The following is a 15,215-nucleotide window of genomic DNA, read 5'->3' on the forward strand; positions in this document are numbered from 1 at the left end:
TATCCCTTGCGCAGCTCCGAGTTCCAACTCAGTCCCTCGGCGGCATCCTGAGAGAGACGGGGGGCAGAGTGGGTGAGAGCTGTGGCGGGGACCGCGGGTGTGTCGCTGCGAGACTGCGGGTGGCTGGACAGCCGGAGGCCGTGGGAGGGAAGCGATGGGCGGGTCCGCTTGAGCTTTTCACCACACACTCGATGGGCAGACCTGGTGGTGCTCGAGTTGAAGGACGACGGGGTCGCTATTGGCGCGGCCTGTGCCCGTCGTCCCAATCTCGCAGCACGGTGGCGCCCGGAGGGCCCAGGGGACACCACTCGCGCTGTTGACAAAGGAGAGGCCCCAGGTGGTGCAAGGCATGCACGCGGGAGGCGTGCGCTGCGTGAGCGTCCTCTTCCAGCACTCGATGTCTGTGCAAAACTCGATGGTCGAGGCGGACTCGGGAAAGGTCGCGCTCGCGCAGGCGGGGTTGCGCGCGATCATTACCGGCGTGACGCACGGCATCGGCCCCGACGTGGGCATGGAGCTGCCACCACCACCAAACCGTCGGCCTGGCGGCGGCGGCGGCGCCGGAGGAGGAGCGGTGTATCGTTCGGTGCATCCGTTGGTGTGGTAGTTGTTGTGGCAGAAGACCATCTGCTCGGACTCGGGCTCGGAGGTGCACGGACGGATGTGCCAGTTGTTGTGGCAGAAGTGCATTTGCTTTGCGGCGGCGAGCGCCTGCCGCAGCTCGTCGACCGCACGCGGCGTGTGGAGAGTGAGGAGGAAGAGGCAGAGAAGGCCAAAAACCGTGCGGGTTGCACGCAGCCGGTTGTTGCGGCGCTGTGGTGCGTTCGCCTCAATCATCTGGGAAGAGAGGAGCTCAACTCAACAACAGAATGCAGGGGAGGGGATTGCCGTCGGCCTGATAAAAGAATTTTGCGAAGAAGGAGTTCGCACGACCTTCCTCAGAAGCCGTCGCCCGCACCCACACCACCATTCCCACTCGTGATAAAAGAATTTTACAACAAAACTCCCTCGCACAACACTGGGCACGGGACTGGCGCGCACTATTTTCGCTACGTCGGCGAGAGCCACCACGCGCCCAAGACCCTCGCGTGAGCCGACTCCTGTGCGAGGAGGCGGCCCGGTCTCTTCCTTGACGTGAGCAAAGGCGAATGCAGCTACGCTGTGCGAGGATGAGGTGCAGGGGCGAGGGGGTCGGGGGGGGGGGGGGGCTCTCGGTCGGCGAGGCCCGTCCGCGCCGCCAGCTGACAGCGAGGGTGGTCTCGATGCATGTCTACGGTGTCGCGGGAGAGCCTGGCTGACTGCTGTCCTGGCTCCAGCGCGCGGAGAGAATGGCTAGCCACACGGATACCGACTTAGGAGTGGGTCCCCGCGAGCTCTCTCGTATCTCGGATCCTCGGATGATCCCGAACCCCTCTGAGCTCTGACCTCTGTCGCTGCGGGGACCTCCGTCTATTTACAGTTACAAAAGAGTCACAAGACTTGCTTTTGTAACGGAATGAATAAAGTATGGGCGTCATCCCGCGGGAGGCTCCCAGACACAGTCCTCCGGCTGTGGGAAGCCCCTCGCCGCGAGGCCCAGCAGGTAGCTAAAGGCGGCCCAGTCGATGTCGCCCTTGAGCGGGCTAGGCGGCGGGTGGTCGGGGGGGAAGAAGAGCCATCCCGGCACCGTTGGCGCGCAGAGGCACGGGAAGAGGAAGCAGGCGCGCATCCACACAAAGCCGAGTAGGATCGTGCCCGTGGTGAGGACCTGGATGCAGCGGACGAGCGGGCCGGTGTGCGGCGGGCAGACCGCCTGGCCGGCGAAGCAGTACGAGTAGCCCTGGAAGAAGGCGCAGTAGATCAGCCACAGGGTGGGAACGATCCAGAGGTACAGGAAGGTGAGCTTCCACTTCATCATCACACCCATCAGGAACATGAAGAGCCAGAGGGTCCACAGGTAGAGGAACATGGCGGAGCGGCACTCGAGCGCCGCGCGCTTCCCCAGCACCATCACCGTCGTCGCTTTTTGCGTGTCCGCCTTGAGGCAGAGGAGGAACATTGCAAAGTCGAGCCCATACTGCGAGATGTTCTTGAAGACGATGTCGAAGAGCACGTACAGCTTGGCGATGTTCTCGAGCGAGAACTCGAAGTACATTTGGACAGCGATCGGGCAGAGGAAGGGCAGGTAGGCCGGGATGATCACGGTCCAGATCTCGGTGAGGATCGTCCAGTAGGCGAGAGTGCAGTAGGCGTACGTGCCAGCCTCGGGGCGGCTCGCCAGCGAGCGCAGCATCACGCGCAGCTGGTACAGGCCCGCGTAGTAGTTCTCCGTCAGCTTGTTGCCGTTGGAGACGAACGCGACGACGTAAAAGGGGAAGACCTGGCGACAGGTGGCCTGGTCAGGGGCGGGGGCGGGGGCGGGGCCGGGGCCGGGGCCGGGGCCGGGGGTGGGGGCGGGGGCGAGGGTGGGGCCGGGGGCGGGGGCGGGGGCGGCGCCGTGAAGATGAGGAACATGCAGATGCGCGTCGAGAGCGGCGTCGGGTGCGTGGCGTAGTCGACCCAGAAGGTGATCTTGTCGGGCACCTTTGCGATGAAGTCCTTGACGATAAGCCCCTCGAGCAGGCCCCAGAGGAAGATGCAGAGGACGGTCATCCAGAGGGTCGCGATCGCCTGCACGTTGGAGAAGTAGAAGAACCAGCTGGCAGAGGGAGGGAGGCGAGACGGTGAGCTCGAGATGGCGAGACGGTGAGCTCGAGATGGCGAGTCGGTGGCCGGAGAGGAGAGGAGAGGCGAGGCGAGGCGAGGCGAGGAAACGGCACAAATCGCGGGCGAGGACGGGCGAGGAGAGCAGGCGAGGAGAGGCGAGGCGAGGCGAGAGCGGCCGGCTCACCACTGCTGCGTCACCGGCCACGAGCATCGACAGCCGAGCCAGGGCACCCACACGTCTGAGCGCGGCTGGGCCAGCCACGGGACCATCGTCGGGCGCGGCGCGTTCTTCTGCGTCGCGTCGTCGCCTTCGTCCCAGAGAGCGAAGAAGGGCAGCGCCTGAGGTGCCTCCCCGGCTGCATGGCCCGTGATGTTGATGAGCGCCCAGTCGGTGCCCCAGCGGCTGATCGAGAGCCAGAGACCGTACTGCGAGGGGCGGGTCTGGGGTCAAAGGAGGGAGCTAGGCGTGCTTGGCGCGACTCTACTGCTGAGTGATTGCACCGCAAGGAGGGCAGCTAGGCGTGCTTGGCGCGACTCTACTGCTGAGTGATTGCACCGCAAGGAGGGCAGCTAGGCGTGCTTGGCGCGACTCTACTTGCACCTGCGGGAACTCTGACACATTGAAGGTAGTGTACAGGTCCTTGTGCTCCTTGACGAACGCCTGTGCCTCGCTGGAAAGGAGCATGTTGGGAAGCATCTCAGACGACGTCGGCGGCGCATAGCCGGCACCAAGACCGCCAATCAGCCACGGCGTGGCGCCAGGAGAGAACTGCGCCTGCTCCATGCCCAGCAGCCGCTCCATCTCTTCGGCGACCTTGTCCGCGTCGAAGGTGGGTGCAGTGGTCATCGTCGATGGCAGCAACGAAGGGTCGGTCAAGGTGGCAGCAAGCCGTATGTCGAGAGCGGCTTTGCGTAACGCCTCCAGCTCAGTCTTGGCGGCGTCGAGCTCCGTCTTGGCTCTCTCGTAACTGCTCTCGTATGCCGACCCCGCCTCCTCTTTGGAGTCCTGGTACGTCGGAGGAAGCTCCAAGGCCATCGACGCAGCTGGCTGGCTTGTGGTGAAGGTGGTGAAATGCGGCTGGGGGCAGCTTCCAGTCCTTGCGAGGCTGGTTGAGCCCGCGGCCTTCGTCCCGTCGGCCCCGCTGTCTTTGACCGCAAAATCGCGAAATTCTTTTTGTGCTAGAATAAAAGAAGAGACTCGCGCATGCACAGATGCACTCGGAGAGTGAGCTGTGAGACAGACCAACCTCTCACCGACGCGTACCAACCGGCCAGGTCGTTTTCTCATTGCACTCGCCTCACTCGGCGCCTCAGCACACCACCATCACCCTTGGCTTAATAAAAATCTCTCTCCCTTGGCAGCACAAAGCCGCGCCACACGTCAGCCAGCTCTGGAGCCGCTCCCTCGCGGCCCTCGAAGCGCTCTCGTCCCACGCGATCGGACTGTCGAAAAAAAATAGTTTGCACTCGCCGATGGCCTCCCACCGCAGCACCCGCCTGTCTGGCCTCTCGCCAGAGCAGCTCGTCGCCTTCATCGACGAGCAGGCGCCTCTCTGGAGCGCCGCCGCAATGCGCGTGGCGGAGGAGCACGCCGCACGGCTCGTGGAGCAGCCTGAGTGGGTGCTCTCCGAGGTCCTCCTCTCGCCGGACCTCGCCCCGCACATCCTCGCCCAGCTGCCGACCACGGAGCACGCCGTCAAGGGGACGTGCCGCGCGTGGCGCCGCGGCTGGAAGGAGACGCTGAAGAAGCGCAAGAGGCCGCGCCTGGTCGTGATCGGCGGCCACGACAGCGATGGCGAGTTTGTCAACTCGCTGGAGCGGTACGACCCGTCAACGAATGAGTGGGAGGAGAGGGAGGCTGTGGCGCCGATGCCGACGGCACGAAAGTATGTCGGCACGGCGGTGCTCGATGGCAAGCTCTACGCGCCGGGGGGCGAGAGTGAGGCTGACAGCGCAACTTCCAGCTCGGTGGAGCGGTACGACTTTGCTACGAAGTCGTGGGAGGCGGTGGCGCCGATGGCGACGGTACGCGAGCATCACGCCGTGGCAGTGCTCGACGGCAAGCTGTACGCTGTGGGCGGGTATAGCGACGTCGTCGGCCGCCTCAGCTCGGTCGAGCGGTACGACCCGGCGACGAACGCGTGGGAGGCTGTGGCGCCGATAGCGGTGTCGCGGGCTGCTGTTGGCGTGGCGGTGCTCGACGGCAAGCTGTATGCTGTGGGCGGCCTCGACGAGGACGATGTCCCCCTCAGCTCGGTCGAGCGGTACGACCCCGCGACGAACGCATGGGAGGCGGTGGCGCCGATGGCGGAGGTGCGGTGGGGTCTCGCCGTGACGGTGCTCGACGGCAAGCTGTACGCTGTTGGCGGGTACGGCGGCGGCCGCCTCAGCTCGGTCGAGCGGTACGACCCTGCGTTGGATGCGTGGGAGCCGGTGGCGCCGATGGCGGCGGCTCGCGCAAACCTCGCAGCTGCGGTACTCGATGGCAAGTTGTACGTAATGGGCGGCAACGACGAGAACGAGACCCTCAGCTCGCTTGAGCGATACGATCCCGCGACGAACGCGTGGGAGGCGGCTGCGCCGTTGACGACTGCACGATCTTTTCATGGCATCACCGTGGCGTAGGGTTGGCTCTGGAGGGTGGAGGGCGGAGAGGAAAGCAAGGACTTGATCGAACCCCGCATACGTTATCCATAGAAGCACTATATAATCTTGGAAGGGTAAGCGGAAAAAGAAAATTTAAAGAAAAAAGTAAATTTCCGAAAAAAGCCGCTGACGCGCAACACACAACTCTCTCTCTCACGCGCCATTCCCTCTCTCGCGCGGCTGGACCATGTTGACGGAGGGGACGGGGAGGGCGACAGCGACGTCGAGGGGTTGACGCACCACCGTACGGCTCTATGTTTAGACTCTATCCTGAGGGCGCCAGGCCGCCACCCAAAAGGAGGCCGACAGCTATGGAAGTCACCGAATGGAGGGCGAACGGCATGATACGAAAGGCAGGGCAAGGCGGATGGAGAAAGAAGTGCCGAGAAGGCGATGGTGGAGGGGAGGGACGGGAGGACGAAAGAAGGGCGAGGAGAACGAGCGGCCCGCACAGGCCGCGAGCAGACAGCGCCTGCTGGCCATTTCGAGACATTCGCAAAGAACGCTAGCTACATGGGAGGGCTTCGTGAAGGATGGATTGAAAAACACGGAGCACAGAGTGCAACAGACAGGACGGCGGCGACAGCGGACATGGCAGAGACGAGTGTGAGACAAAGGGCGGCGGGGATGGAGGGCGGTAGCGACGGGGATGGTGACGGTGACAGTGGCGAGGGAGAGGAAGGGGGTCCATTAACACCAGACAGCGAGAGGGGCGGGGAGGAAAGGGGGAGAGAGGAAGCCAACGGCGATGCCACCAGCAGCAAGGGACACGATGAACAGGTAGACAACGGCCAAGACGATGGCGAGGACGAGGAGACGCGGGACGATGGCAGGCGAGACGAGGAGGACGGAGGCGAGGGAAGAGGCAGCGCCGCAGTCGACAGAGGCGACAACGATGGAGAAGGGAAGGGAGCGACAACGCGCACAGAGGATGAGGATATAAACGCTTCCAGTGCGGAGTATGAGGAGTGGTATCAGCGCCGCCGCGCGAGCCTGACGCTGCCGCCTTCGCTCGGAGCTGAGGTGCGCGCACGTTTACGCCAGGATCGGCATTGTCCCTGCGGTGTCCCCGTCTCCAAACATTTACGTGTCTCCCTCACGCAGGCGTGCGGCGTCAACAACGACGTCGTTGTGAAGGAGGAGGCCGCCACCGAGGAGGCCGCCACCGAGGAGGCCGCCGCCAAGTCCGCCGCCGCCGAGGAGACCGCCGCCGAGGAGTGCGCCGCCGAGGAGACCGCCACCAAGTCCGCCGCCACCAAGTCCGCCGCCACCGAGGAGGCCGCCGCCGCCGAGGAGGCCGCCTCCGAGGAGGCCGCCGTAGAACACTCACTCACTCACTCACTCACGTGCAACAACCCCCTCGCCGAGTTCACGTCCAAGAACGAGTTCCTGCATCAGGCGCAGCGGCGCTTCACACGACGGTGGTCCACAACAGGAACTGGCGCGACCTCGCCGTGGAGTTCGCCGAGGAGGGCTCCGAGGGATCGCGGTCTGCTCCTCGTGGCAAGAATGGCAAGGCGCGTGCCGAGGGCAGGGAGCGGGCGAGGCACGCGGCTCCCGGGAGTCGGTCCGCTTCGTGGCGGCGAGCCAGGATGGCGCCGGCGCCTTCCTCAACGGAGAACCCGTGTATTAGACGACATACTTGAGCACTTGAGCACTCTAGTGCTCAAGTATGTCGTGCTCGACGACTTGAGCACTTGAGCACTGGATAGGGTCGATTCCGCATGGTACGGGACCCCTCGATCGTCTCGCCCTCCCTCACTGGTGTGTTCATTGGGTAAACTCCGGTACCGCAGGACGCCTGCCACGGCCACGCCCCTCGGGGCGAAGAAGGCGGGCAAGCGTGCCGCGGAGGCGGAGCGCAGGGCGATTGCGCTTGAGAAGGAGGTGTGGGTTGACAGGGAGTGCCGGGGTGGGCGTCGTAAGGGTGAGGGCGATTGCCGCCCTCCCCCCTTCGCCCACCTCGACGCCTTCGTGTAGGCACCCCCGCGACTGTGCCTCTTTTGGTACCGTGGCGTACCTGTAAAAAAGAAAGAAAGAAAACAGACAACCCAAGGGAGGGATGGGAGGACGGCACGCCGCCACCACACAGGGTCGAACCTGTGGGGAGCAAGAGTTCTTTTCGTTGAATTCTTACGTGCCTTTGCCTCTGCTGGTGGCTCTTCTCACGGCCGCTGCGCGACGGCGCCCAGCCCGATGTGCTATATGCTGTGCGCGATCTCGGCTGCGCTGGCGATCGCGCCGCCGTCCGCCTTCGTCGCGTGCCGTCGTCCCGCCCTCTCGCGGCACCGCTGCGCCCGCATGGCGGAGAACGCGGACGAGCTCCTCTCACCGGCGCTCTGGACGGTGCAAGGGTATTCCTCTGTGCAGGGCCTCGTCCCGGTGTGCCAGCGCCTCAACCAGAGACGCGCCGAGGCCGAGCACCTCGGCATCTCCCTTCTGGCCGACGGCTCCATCGCCTGCCGCGTCGTCGCCGCCGCGGGCGCCGACCCGCGCTCGCTGCGCGTCGGCTTTGAGGACTTTGCTGCGGCGCAGGGCGTCCGCGCCCGCGGAGGAGGCGAGGCGCCCCAGCTGGGTGAGTCGCTGCTGGCGCTGCTCCGCAAGGCGGCGGCGCAGAGGCGGCTGCTCGTCGACGAGCGCCTGTCGGCGAAGCACGTCCTGCTGGCACTGCTCGAAGACGCGAGGCGTGCGGCGCGAGAAGTTGCTCGAGCCCGTGGCCAAAGCCCACCCCCAAACTCCCGGTCCGACTCCGAAGGTGCGGGGCGAGGCTGATGCGCGAGGCCAACCTCGACCGCGCCTCCCTCACCGCCGCCATCACCCTCTTGCAAGCCGAGCACAGCCGCAGCAAAGAGCGTGGCGCAATCTCCAGCGGAGAGCGTGGCGCAGTGTCCGCGCCGCGCGCCGCCTCGGCCGCCGGCGGGGAGGCACCGGCCTCTGCCGCCGCCCCGCCCGCGGCGGCCTCGGCCCCGAGGGGAGCGCTGCAGCTCTACACGCGCGACTTGACTGCCGAGGCAGGCGCGGGGCGGCTGGCGCCGGTGATCGGCAGGGAGGCGGCGGTGCGGCGCGTGGCGGCGGTGCTCTCGCTGCGAACCAAGAACAACCCGGCTCTGCTCGGTGCGCCCGGCGCGGGCAAGGCTGCGGTAGTCGAGGGGCTGGCCCACCTCCTCGCCAACGGCGACGTGCCACAGGCGGTGAGGGGGAAGAGGCTGATCGCCGTCGACTTCGGCGCGCTGGTCGGCGGCGCGACGCGGCGCGGAGAGGTTGAGGCGCGGCTCAGGGCGCTGCTGTCGGAGGCGCAGCAGGCGGAGGGGGAAGGCGCGATCCTCTACCTCGACGAGCTTCACTCGCTGGTCGGCCCGCCTCTCGACGCCGCGCCGCTCCTCAAGGCGGCCCTCAAGGCGAGCCCGAAGCTGAGGTGCATCGGCGCGAGCACGCTCGAACAGTGCGCCGCCTCCTCGCCGCAAGCGCGACCTCTCGGAACCTTCTCGGAACCTTCTCGGAGCCTTCTCGGACGCTGCCGTGCAGGTACCGCCTCCTCGTCGAGACGGCCTCTCGGAACCTTCTCGGAACCTTCTCGGAACCTTCTCGGACGCTGCCGTGCAGGTACCGCCTCCTCGTCGAGACGGACGCCGCGCTCGAGCGGCGGTTCCAGCAGGTGCTTCTCGGCGCGGAGCAGCTGCCGGTGGAGGTGGACTTGCCGAGAGTAGCCGAGAGTTGCCGAGAGTTGCCGAGAGTTGCCGAGAGTTGCCGAGGTTGCCCGAGATTACCCGAGATTGGCCGAGATGACCGACTCTGCCCGTGCAGGTGGATTTGCCGGCCGTGAGAGAGGCTGCGGAGCGAGAGGTGGCGGAGCTGGCCGCCGAGCGGCGCCTGCTCAGCGGCGAGCAGCGGGGCTCCCTCCGGCGGCGGGCGGACACTTCCTAGACACTTTGTAGACACTTCCATTAGGCGAGCAGCTGAGCTCCCTCCGGCGGCGGGCGGACACTTCCTAGACACTTTGTAGACACTTCCATTAGGCGAGCAGCTGAGCTCCCTCCGGCGGCGGGCGGACATCTCGGCGGAGCTGGAGGAGATCGCGACGCAAAGGGAGGAGACGACGGCGGCGCAGGCGGCGGCGGATGTTAGTACCCCACACGGCCCGCCCCCCCCCCCCCCATCGAAAAAAGAATTTCGTCGGCCTCAGAAGCGTCGGCGTCCGTGGTCGGTGTCGCTCCGTGTCGAAGCGTCGCTGGCTGCCACTCCCTAGGCGGCGGCGGCGGCGGGCGAGGACTACGCGCGGGCAGCGTCGCTGTCTGAGCGTCTGGAGACGCTGGCGGCGCGGGAGGCAATCGTGTCACGCTCTGCGAGCCACTCTGTCGTGTGTGTCGGTCCGTGTCGATCGCCAATGGTTCATAGGGGGCGCTGCGCGGCGAGGAGGCGCGGGAGGAGGGGGGGTACGACCGCGCCGCCGCGAGGAAGGGGGAGCTGGTGCGGCGCGAGGAGGCGGCGTGGGCGGCGCTCGCTGGGCAGTGCCGCGCGTGCCTTGCGGCGAGGCGTGCGCTCGCGGGCGAGGCGGGCGAGGAGGAGGCGGCGAGGCTGGCGGCGGAGGAGAGGGCGGTCGAGGAGGAGGGGGAAGCGCTGCGCAAGGAGGAGGCGAGGCGGTCGACTCTGAGCGCGGAGGCGACAGCAGCGGAGGAGGCGATGAGCGCCGCCCTCGCGGACGAGACGAGGCACGACGTGGCCGACCGTGCGCGGTGGGAGGCGCGGGAGCGAGGGCTGGCGGAGGAGGTTGCGGCGCTGCGCGAGGCGCTGGATCAGAAGCTGGCGGAGCAGGCAGAGTGCGGCGTGAGCGTGGCGCGATGTGACGCCGCCATCGAGGCGGTGGAGGTTCGGCTGGCGGCGAGCGCCGGCGCCGCCGAGCTGCGCAGCAAGCTCGACGCGCTCGAGCAGGCGGGCGCTCTGTCGGCCGCGATCGCCGCGGCGCTGCAGGAGAGCAAGGCGCGCCACGAGGCGACGGCCTCCACCTTCGCCGCCAAGCAAAAGGAGCGCGCGGCGTGGGTCGGCGCGGCGGCGGCGGCGGTGCACGAGGCCGAGTCGGAGGTGGAGCGGCGGCAAGGCGCGCAGCGAGGGGCGGCGCGGCTGGTCAGCGCGTCGAGCAGCTTGGCTCTTCACCGCTCGCGAGAGCGTGAGCAGTGCGGCAGGATGCTCGACGTGTTCACAGCAGGAGGTGTGAAGAGACGCTGTTCACAGCAGGAGGTGTGAGCAGGATACTCGACGAGCTCGCCGACTGCCGCGCCGCCCAGAGGCGCCACGGCGATGCGGTCGTGCAGGGGGAGGCGGAGGCGGGGCGGCTGCAGCTGGAGGTCAAGGGGCTGCAGGACCAGCGGGCCAGGCTGGAGCTCGAGGTCAAGCTCGCATCCTCCTCGCGCAAGTTCGCCGAGGCGGCCGAGCTCTCGGCGGAGCTCAAGGCCCTACACTCACTCACACACACACACACACACACACACACACACACACACACACACACACACACACACACACACACACACACACACACACACTCATCACACACACACACACACACACACACACACACACACACCGCTCACCCACGCGCACTGGGCCTTGCACATTGAATGCCGTGGGGCTCGCGTCTTTTAGACGTTGAGTCGCGAGGGTTGCCCTGGCCCTTGCCCCACCACCTTCGTGTGTGTGTGTGTGTGTGTGTGTGTGTGTGTGTGTGTGTGTGTGTGTGTGTGTGTGTGTGTGTGTGTGTGTGTGTGTGTGTGTGTGTGTGTGTGTGTGTGTGTGTGTGTGTTGAGGAGTTGACCTTCCCTCCCCTTCCCTCAAGGCCCTGTGCGTCAAGCTCGACGGCGACGAGGACGTCGCGCTGCAGCAGCAGGTGCTCGAGCAGGTGGAGACCGAGAAGGCCTCCCTTGCGGCGGAGAGCGCTCGCGAGGCGGCGCTGCAGCGGGAGCTGCAGCAGGAGCAACGCTCGCTCGACCGTCGCCGGTTCGATTTGCTGCTCGAGCATCTCGAGGCGGTGCGCGCCGTGCTGCCAGAGGCAGAGGCGGCGCAGGCGGAGCTGCTGTCGGCGGAGCTCGAGCAGAGCGAGGCGGCACGCCACGAGCTGATGCGGCGTTGGGCGTGGGACACCAGGGGGCGGCCAAAGAGACCCGCCGGCGAGGAGAAGGAGGGCGAGGGCGAGGCGGCGGCCAAGGCGGCGGCAGCAACGCAGAAGGAGAGCAAGAAGGCGAGGGAGAGGGCCAGTGATGAGGACCGCGATGCGAGCTCGCGACCGGCTGGGTGAGGGCCCGCGGCGGGGGACTAGGGGTCTGCGCCAGGGTCCCCTGCCGGACGCAGTCTCACCAAGGGGTCCTCGACGCGAGTCGAGGAGCCCGCTCTGTTGCTGCGTCCCGAATAAGAGGAGTCCCCTGACACGCGCGCCATCACGTACAGCTACAGGTACACACCAGTCAACAACGGCATAGCATCTCAGTCCGCGGCTCAGCTTGTTTTCTGTGGCGGGGCGGGTACCGGGTAAGACGGTAGAGTGGTCCGGAGGGGTTGACAGTCGCCAGCGCAGGTGCCTTGGGACCTCTCGTGTTACGTGTATGTGGTCTGGGAATGCAATATGTCTGCTGTGTGCTGAGCTTAGAGCTACGGTAATCGGTATGCGATTGATTGATTGATGGGAAGGCGAAACACAGTCCGACCAACGTCCAACGACTGGGACACCAACGCGGTATGGGTGGACGCAGGACGGGCGATGACGGTCACACAGGAGCGACACACAGAACCACAAGACAAGACACTCAGCCAACGTTGGCTGAGTGTCTTGTCTTGTGGTTATATACGTCAGTGCGACCCTCCCGCAAGTGCTATTAGCACAAACCCAAAAGGGGGGCAGGATGGCCGATTCGTCGCTGGTTCCCACTGACTGGAGTGACGGGCTAGCCAAACCATTGAAGACGCCGTGTCGATGAGCTTCTAACTCGATCGCGTTCTCGAGATACAGCTTGAGATGTGCGAGTTGGAGTGGCCTCACGGAGTCGGCGCTGCCGCTCGGCGCTCTTCTGCTGGTTTGGCGATCCAGCGCTGCTCGTCCAGACAGAGGCTGCCTCCACTCCTGAGCTGCTCAGGCCTGGTCAAGGCCATCCACCGGCATGCTCTGGGAGCGCGGATGCACAGCAGCTCGCGCTGCTGGACCCACGGTGGCTGCCTTCGGCCACCGGCAGCGCCGGTGCGACGACATGCTGGCGGCGGTCTTCCGCAAACTACTGTCAGGCAAGTGCACGACGAGATATGACCATGGGCGCTCGCATGTGTGCTCAAGGCACCTCAGGGCTGCTGCGTGACGCGTGGCTCGGCTCCGCGAGCGCTTGTGAATTTTCTGTGATTTTTTTGTGCTAAAATAGCACTTGCAGGAGTTCGTATATGTGTTTTACTCGTGCGCTCTTGCTGTTGCTCACAGTACGTGGTCGCAATAAAACTGAACCCCGAAAGGCAGCGTGACACACCGCCGCTGGGTTGTGGATCAGGATGCCTGCATGCCTCCCAGCCACTCTATGCGTCCAACGCGGCAAAGGTTATCTCAACCTCCACCCACCCCTGGCTGGGATGGCCTATCAGCTCGACTTTCTTCTTGGTCGGCTCACCCGGTGCCAACCCCGTCAACACGATGTCCCCGTGGCCAAGCGGGTCGTCGGCCGTGAGCGTGTCAGAGTCCCACACCTCGAGTCGCAGCGGCTTGAGGTCGTCCACGTTGAGCTGCAGCGTCTCGTTCCACTCCGGGTTGAGGTCGTTGTCAATGACCTTCGTCTGCGCGCTCTTTCCGGTCGGCGAGATAATCTTGACGTACGGGTCCGACTTATCGAGCCCGAGACCCGTTGAATCGTCCGCGTTGAGCAGGTCGTGCGCCTTGAGCACGCGGACAATGGCGATCCCAGCGTGCACCTGGCCCTTGCTCGAGAAGCGATCCGAGGTCCTCGCCGCCTCGACGACCACGCCGTCGCCGCCCGCCTTGAAGGCCATCTTCTCGTACTTGGACTTGACGAAGGCCACCTTGGTCTCGAGCGGCGCGTCCGCATCGGGCTTGCTCGCGGCGGCCGCGCTGTGCGCCTCGAGCTCGGCGTTCACCACCGCGTTGCCCTTGGATAGCATGAACGCTTGCGCCTCTTCGCTCCACGCATCCATCTTGAGAGACAGCGGCTTCGAGATGTGGACGCCTAGGCCACGGTGTGCGCCTACGCACTCGTTGCACAGCACCACGCCGAGGTTCGAGGACGCCCAGGTGGGAGGCTCTTTGCTTGCGCAGTCGGCACAAGCGCTGTTGCCGCCGACCGCGAGCAGACGGTCGTAAAAGTCGCCGTTGACGGCGAGGGCGGCGGCGGCCATCTCGGCCGGGCCGGGCCTCTCTGCGCCACGCTTTGGCCTCTCATTCCTGCTGATCTCGGCAGGCGGCGGCGGCCCCGGCTGCGGCCCGGCATCTTCGTCGTCTGGCACGTCTGTCAGCCACGAGCACTGACGAAACAAGGCTAGCATCTCTAGCCCGGCAGAACCCGGCCAGCTCTTAGGCTGTCGCTGTCGCTCCCGACCTCTCCCGCCTCTCCGACCACGTCCTCGGCGCCGTTTGCGGAGCCCTGTAGAAGCGCAGGCTGCGAGGACGTACGTTTGGTGGATCGACGTTGGTGGATCGAGCACTCGTCCTGTTGATGGATCAGACGCGGACGCCTCGTTTGTCGGGGGTGGGGTGGGGGGGGGGGTGAGGGCGTTCTAACTGCCACTCACAGTGTGTGTGTGTGTGTGTGTGTGTGTGTGTGTGTGTGTGTGTGTGTGTGTGTGTGTGTGTGTGTGTGTGTGTGTGTGTGTGTGTGTGTGTGTGATAAAACTTCTGATGCCATGCATGACCTAGTAGTGTCCCCAGCTATGGGCGTGTCCACGTTGGAGCCAGGTGTGGTGTGGGCGCGAGAATAGCTCCGCCGTTCATGGAGGCAACCGATGCGAGTCGACTGGTGTGTGTCGTCGTGGGATCGTATCAAGAATACTCACTCACACACACTGCCACTCACAGGAGGTTCGGCTCAGGTGAGAATAATGCGGAAAAAAGAATTTTACAACACAAAAGAAAGTTATTTAGGGACATGCCGGTTTCGGACATCGGCGAACGATCGGAAGGGTGCCGCCTGCACACAAATGGAGTCCAGCAATGTGGGACCTCAGTCCCAGAAGCTTGGAGCTTCAGGCCGCGACCACGTGGCTAGGTGGACACTAAAGTGCCATTTTGGCGCCAAATCTTGGCGGGAAATGACACGTGTCTTGGCGGGAGTGTGGTGAGGCTGCGCTGCTCGACAGCGCTGCTGTTGAGCGCCAGCTGCTGCTTCCTTCAGCCAGACGGCCGGGCCTGCGCAGCACAACCGCTGGCCTTCCTCCTGCCCCACAGGAGCGCGCCAAGGCGCGCGTCTGGGCAAGCAGTGCGTCTCATCGCGATGCGAGAGTCGACGCTGTGACGCCGCCGCTCGCCGGCTAGAATGACAGTGGCAGCATTCGAGTACGCGTCGAGCTGTGCGTACCAGCACTTGTATGCGAGCTCATTGTGTCCCTGAGCTGCTGTGGGGTGCGTGGGCTCAGCTGCAGAGCACGTACTGGGCGGCGGTAGGGGGGTGTCCCTAAATAACTTTCGCGGGAGGAGGTATGCGAGCAGAGGCGCGTGTGCTAAATCTAGGCCGCACGTCGTGGCACTATGACGGAGGTAGACGTGCGGCCGCAGCGCGCCCGCCGCAGGCTCGGCGGTGCGCGCGTGTTGGCGAGAAAGTTGCGGGTAGAGCCATGCCCGACTTTTCGAAGACGAGCCCCACGCCACGGATGCCAGCCGTGCCTTCGCGGGAGTCGTCTCTCGAGCCGCG

General features: G+C 65.4%; 3 protein-coding genes across 3 annotated transcripts; 1 reads left to right on the forward strand and 2 right to left on the reverse strand.

The window, feature by feature from the left end:
* Positions 1-1,445: 1,445 nt before the first annotated feature.
* On the reverse strand, positions 1,446-3,794 carry EMIHUDRAFT_441019 (hypothetical protein). The gene is made up of 4 exons (XM_005787412.1): positions 3,287-3,794; positions 2,870-3,111; positions 2,476-2,677; positions 1,446-2,359 (listed from the first exon to the last, which is right to left on the reverse strand). The coding sequence occupies exons 1-4, from the start codon at positions 3,719-3,721 to the stop codon at positions 1,514-1,516; spliced, it is 1,725 nt and encodes a 574-aa protein (XP_005787469.1). The 5' UTR covers positions 3,722-3,794; the 3' UTR covers positions 1,446-1,513.
* Positions 3,795-7,536: 3,742 nt separating this feature from the next.
* On the forward strand, positions 7,537-11,960 carry EMIHUDRAFT_455385 (Hsp104; the record flags this gene model as incomplete). The annotated part of the gene is made up of 11 exons (XM_005787413.1): positions 7,537-8,031; positions 8,112-8,208; positions 8,347-8,773; positions 8,935-9,019; positions 9,136-9,174; positions 9,401-9,451; positions 9,578-9,661; positions 9,727-9,839; positions 9,984-10,271; positions 10,577-10,772; positions 11,156-11,960. The coding sequence occupies 11 exons, from the start codon at positions 7,537-7,539 to the stop codon at positions 11,618-11,620; spliced, it is 2,340 nt and encodes a 779-aa protein (XP_005787470.1). The 3' UTR covers positions 11,621-11,960.
* A 916-nt stretch (positions 11,961-12,876) lies between these two features.
* Positions 12,877-13,707, reverse strand: EMIHUDRAFT_110905 (hypothetical protein; the record flags this gene model as incomplete). Its single annotated transcript, XM_005787498.1, has 1 exon — positions 12,877-13,707. The coding sequence occupies one exon, from the start codon at positions 13,705-13,707 to the stop codon at positions 12,877-12,879; it is 831 nt and encodes a 276-aa protein (XP_005787555.1).
* Between the last annotated feature and the right edge of the window lie 1,508 nt (positions 13,708-15,215).

This window comes from Emiliania huxleyi (genome assembly GCF_000372725.1).
Source record: "Emiliania huxleyi CCMP1516 chromosome Unknown EMIHUscaffold_142, whole genome shotgun sequence".
Lineage (NCBI taxonomy): Eukaryota > Haptophyta > Isochrysidales > Noelaerhabdaceae > Emiliania > Emiliania huxleyi.

Bases quoted from the DNA above. Each gene is read 5' to 3' on its own strand.
- EMIHUDRAFT_441019 (XM_005787412.1), bottom strand. From the start codon at position 3,721: ATGGCCTTGGAGCTTCCTCCGACGTACCAGGACTCCAAAGAGGAGGCG. The intron at 3,112-3,286 runs GTGCAAGTAGAG...CGCCCCTCGCAG, and splicing joins ATGTGTCAGAGTTCCCGCAG to TACGGTCTCTGGCTCTCGAT. The intron at 2,360-2,475 runs GCGCCGCCCCCG...ACCTGTCGCCAG, and splicing joins GCATGTTCCTCATCTTCACG to GTCTTCCCCTTTTACGTCGT.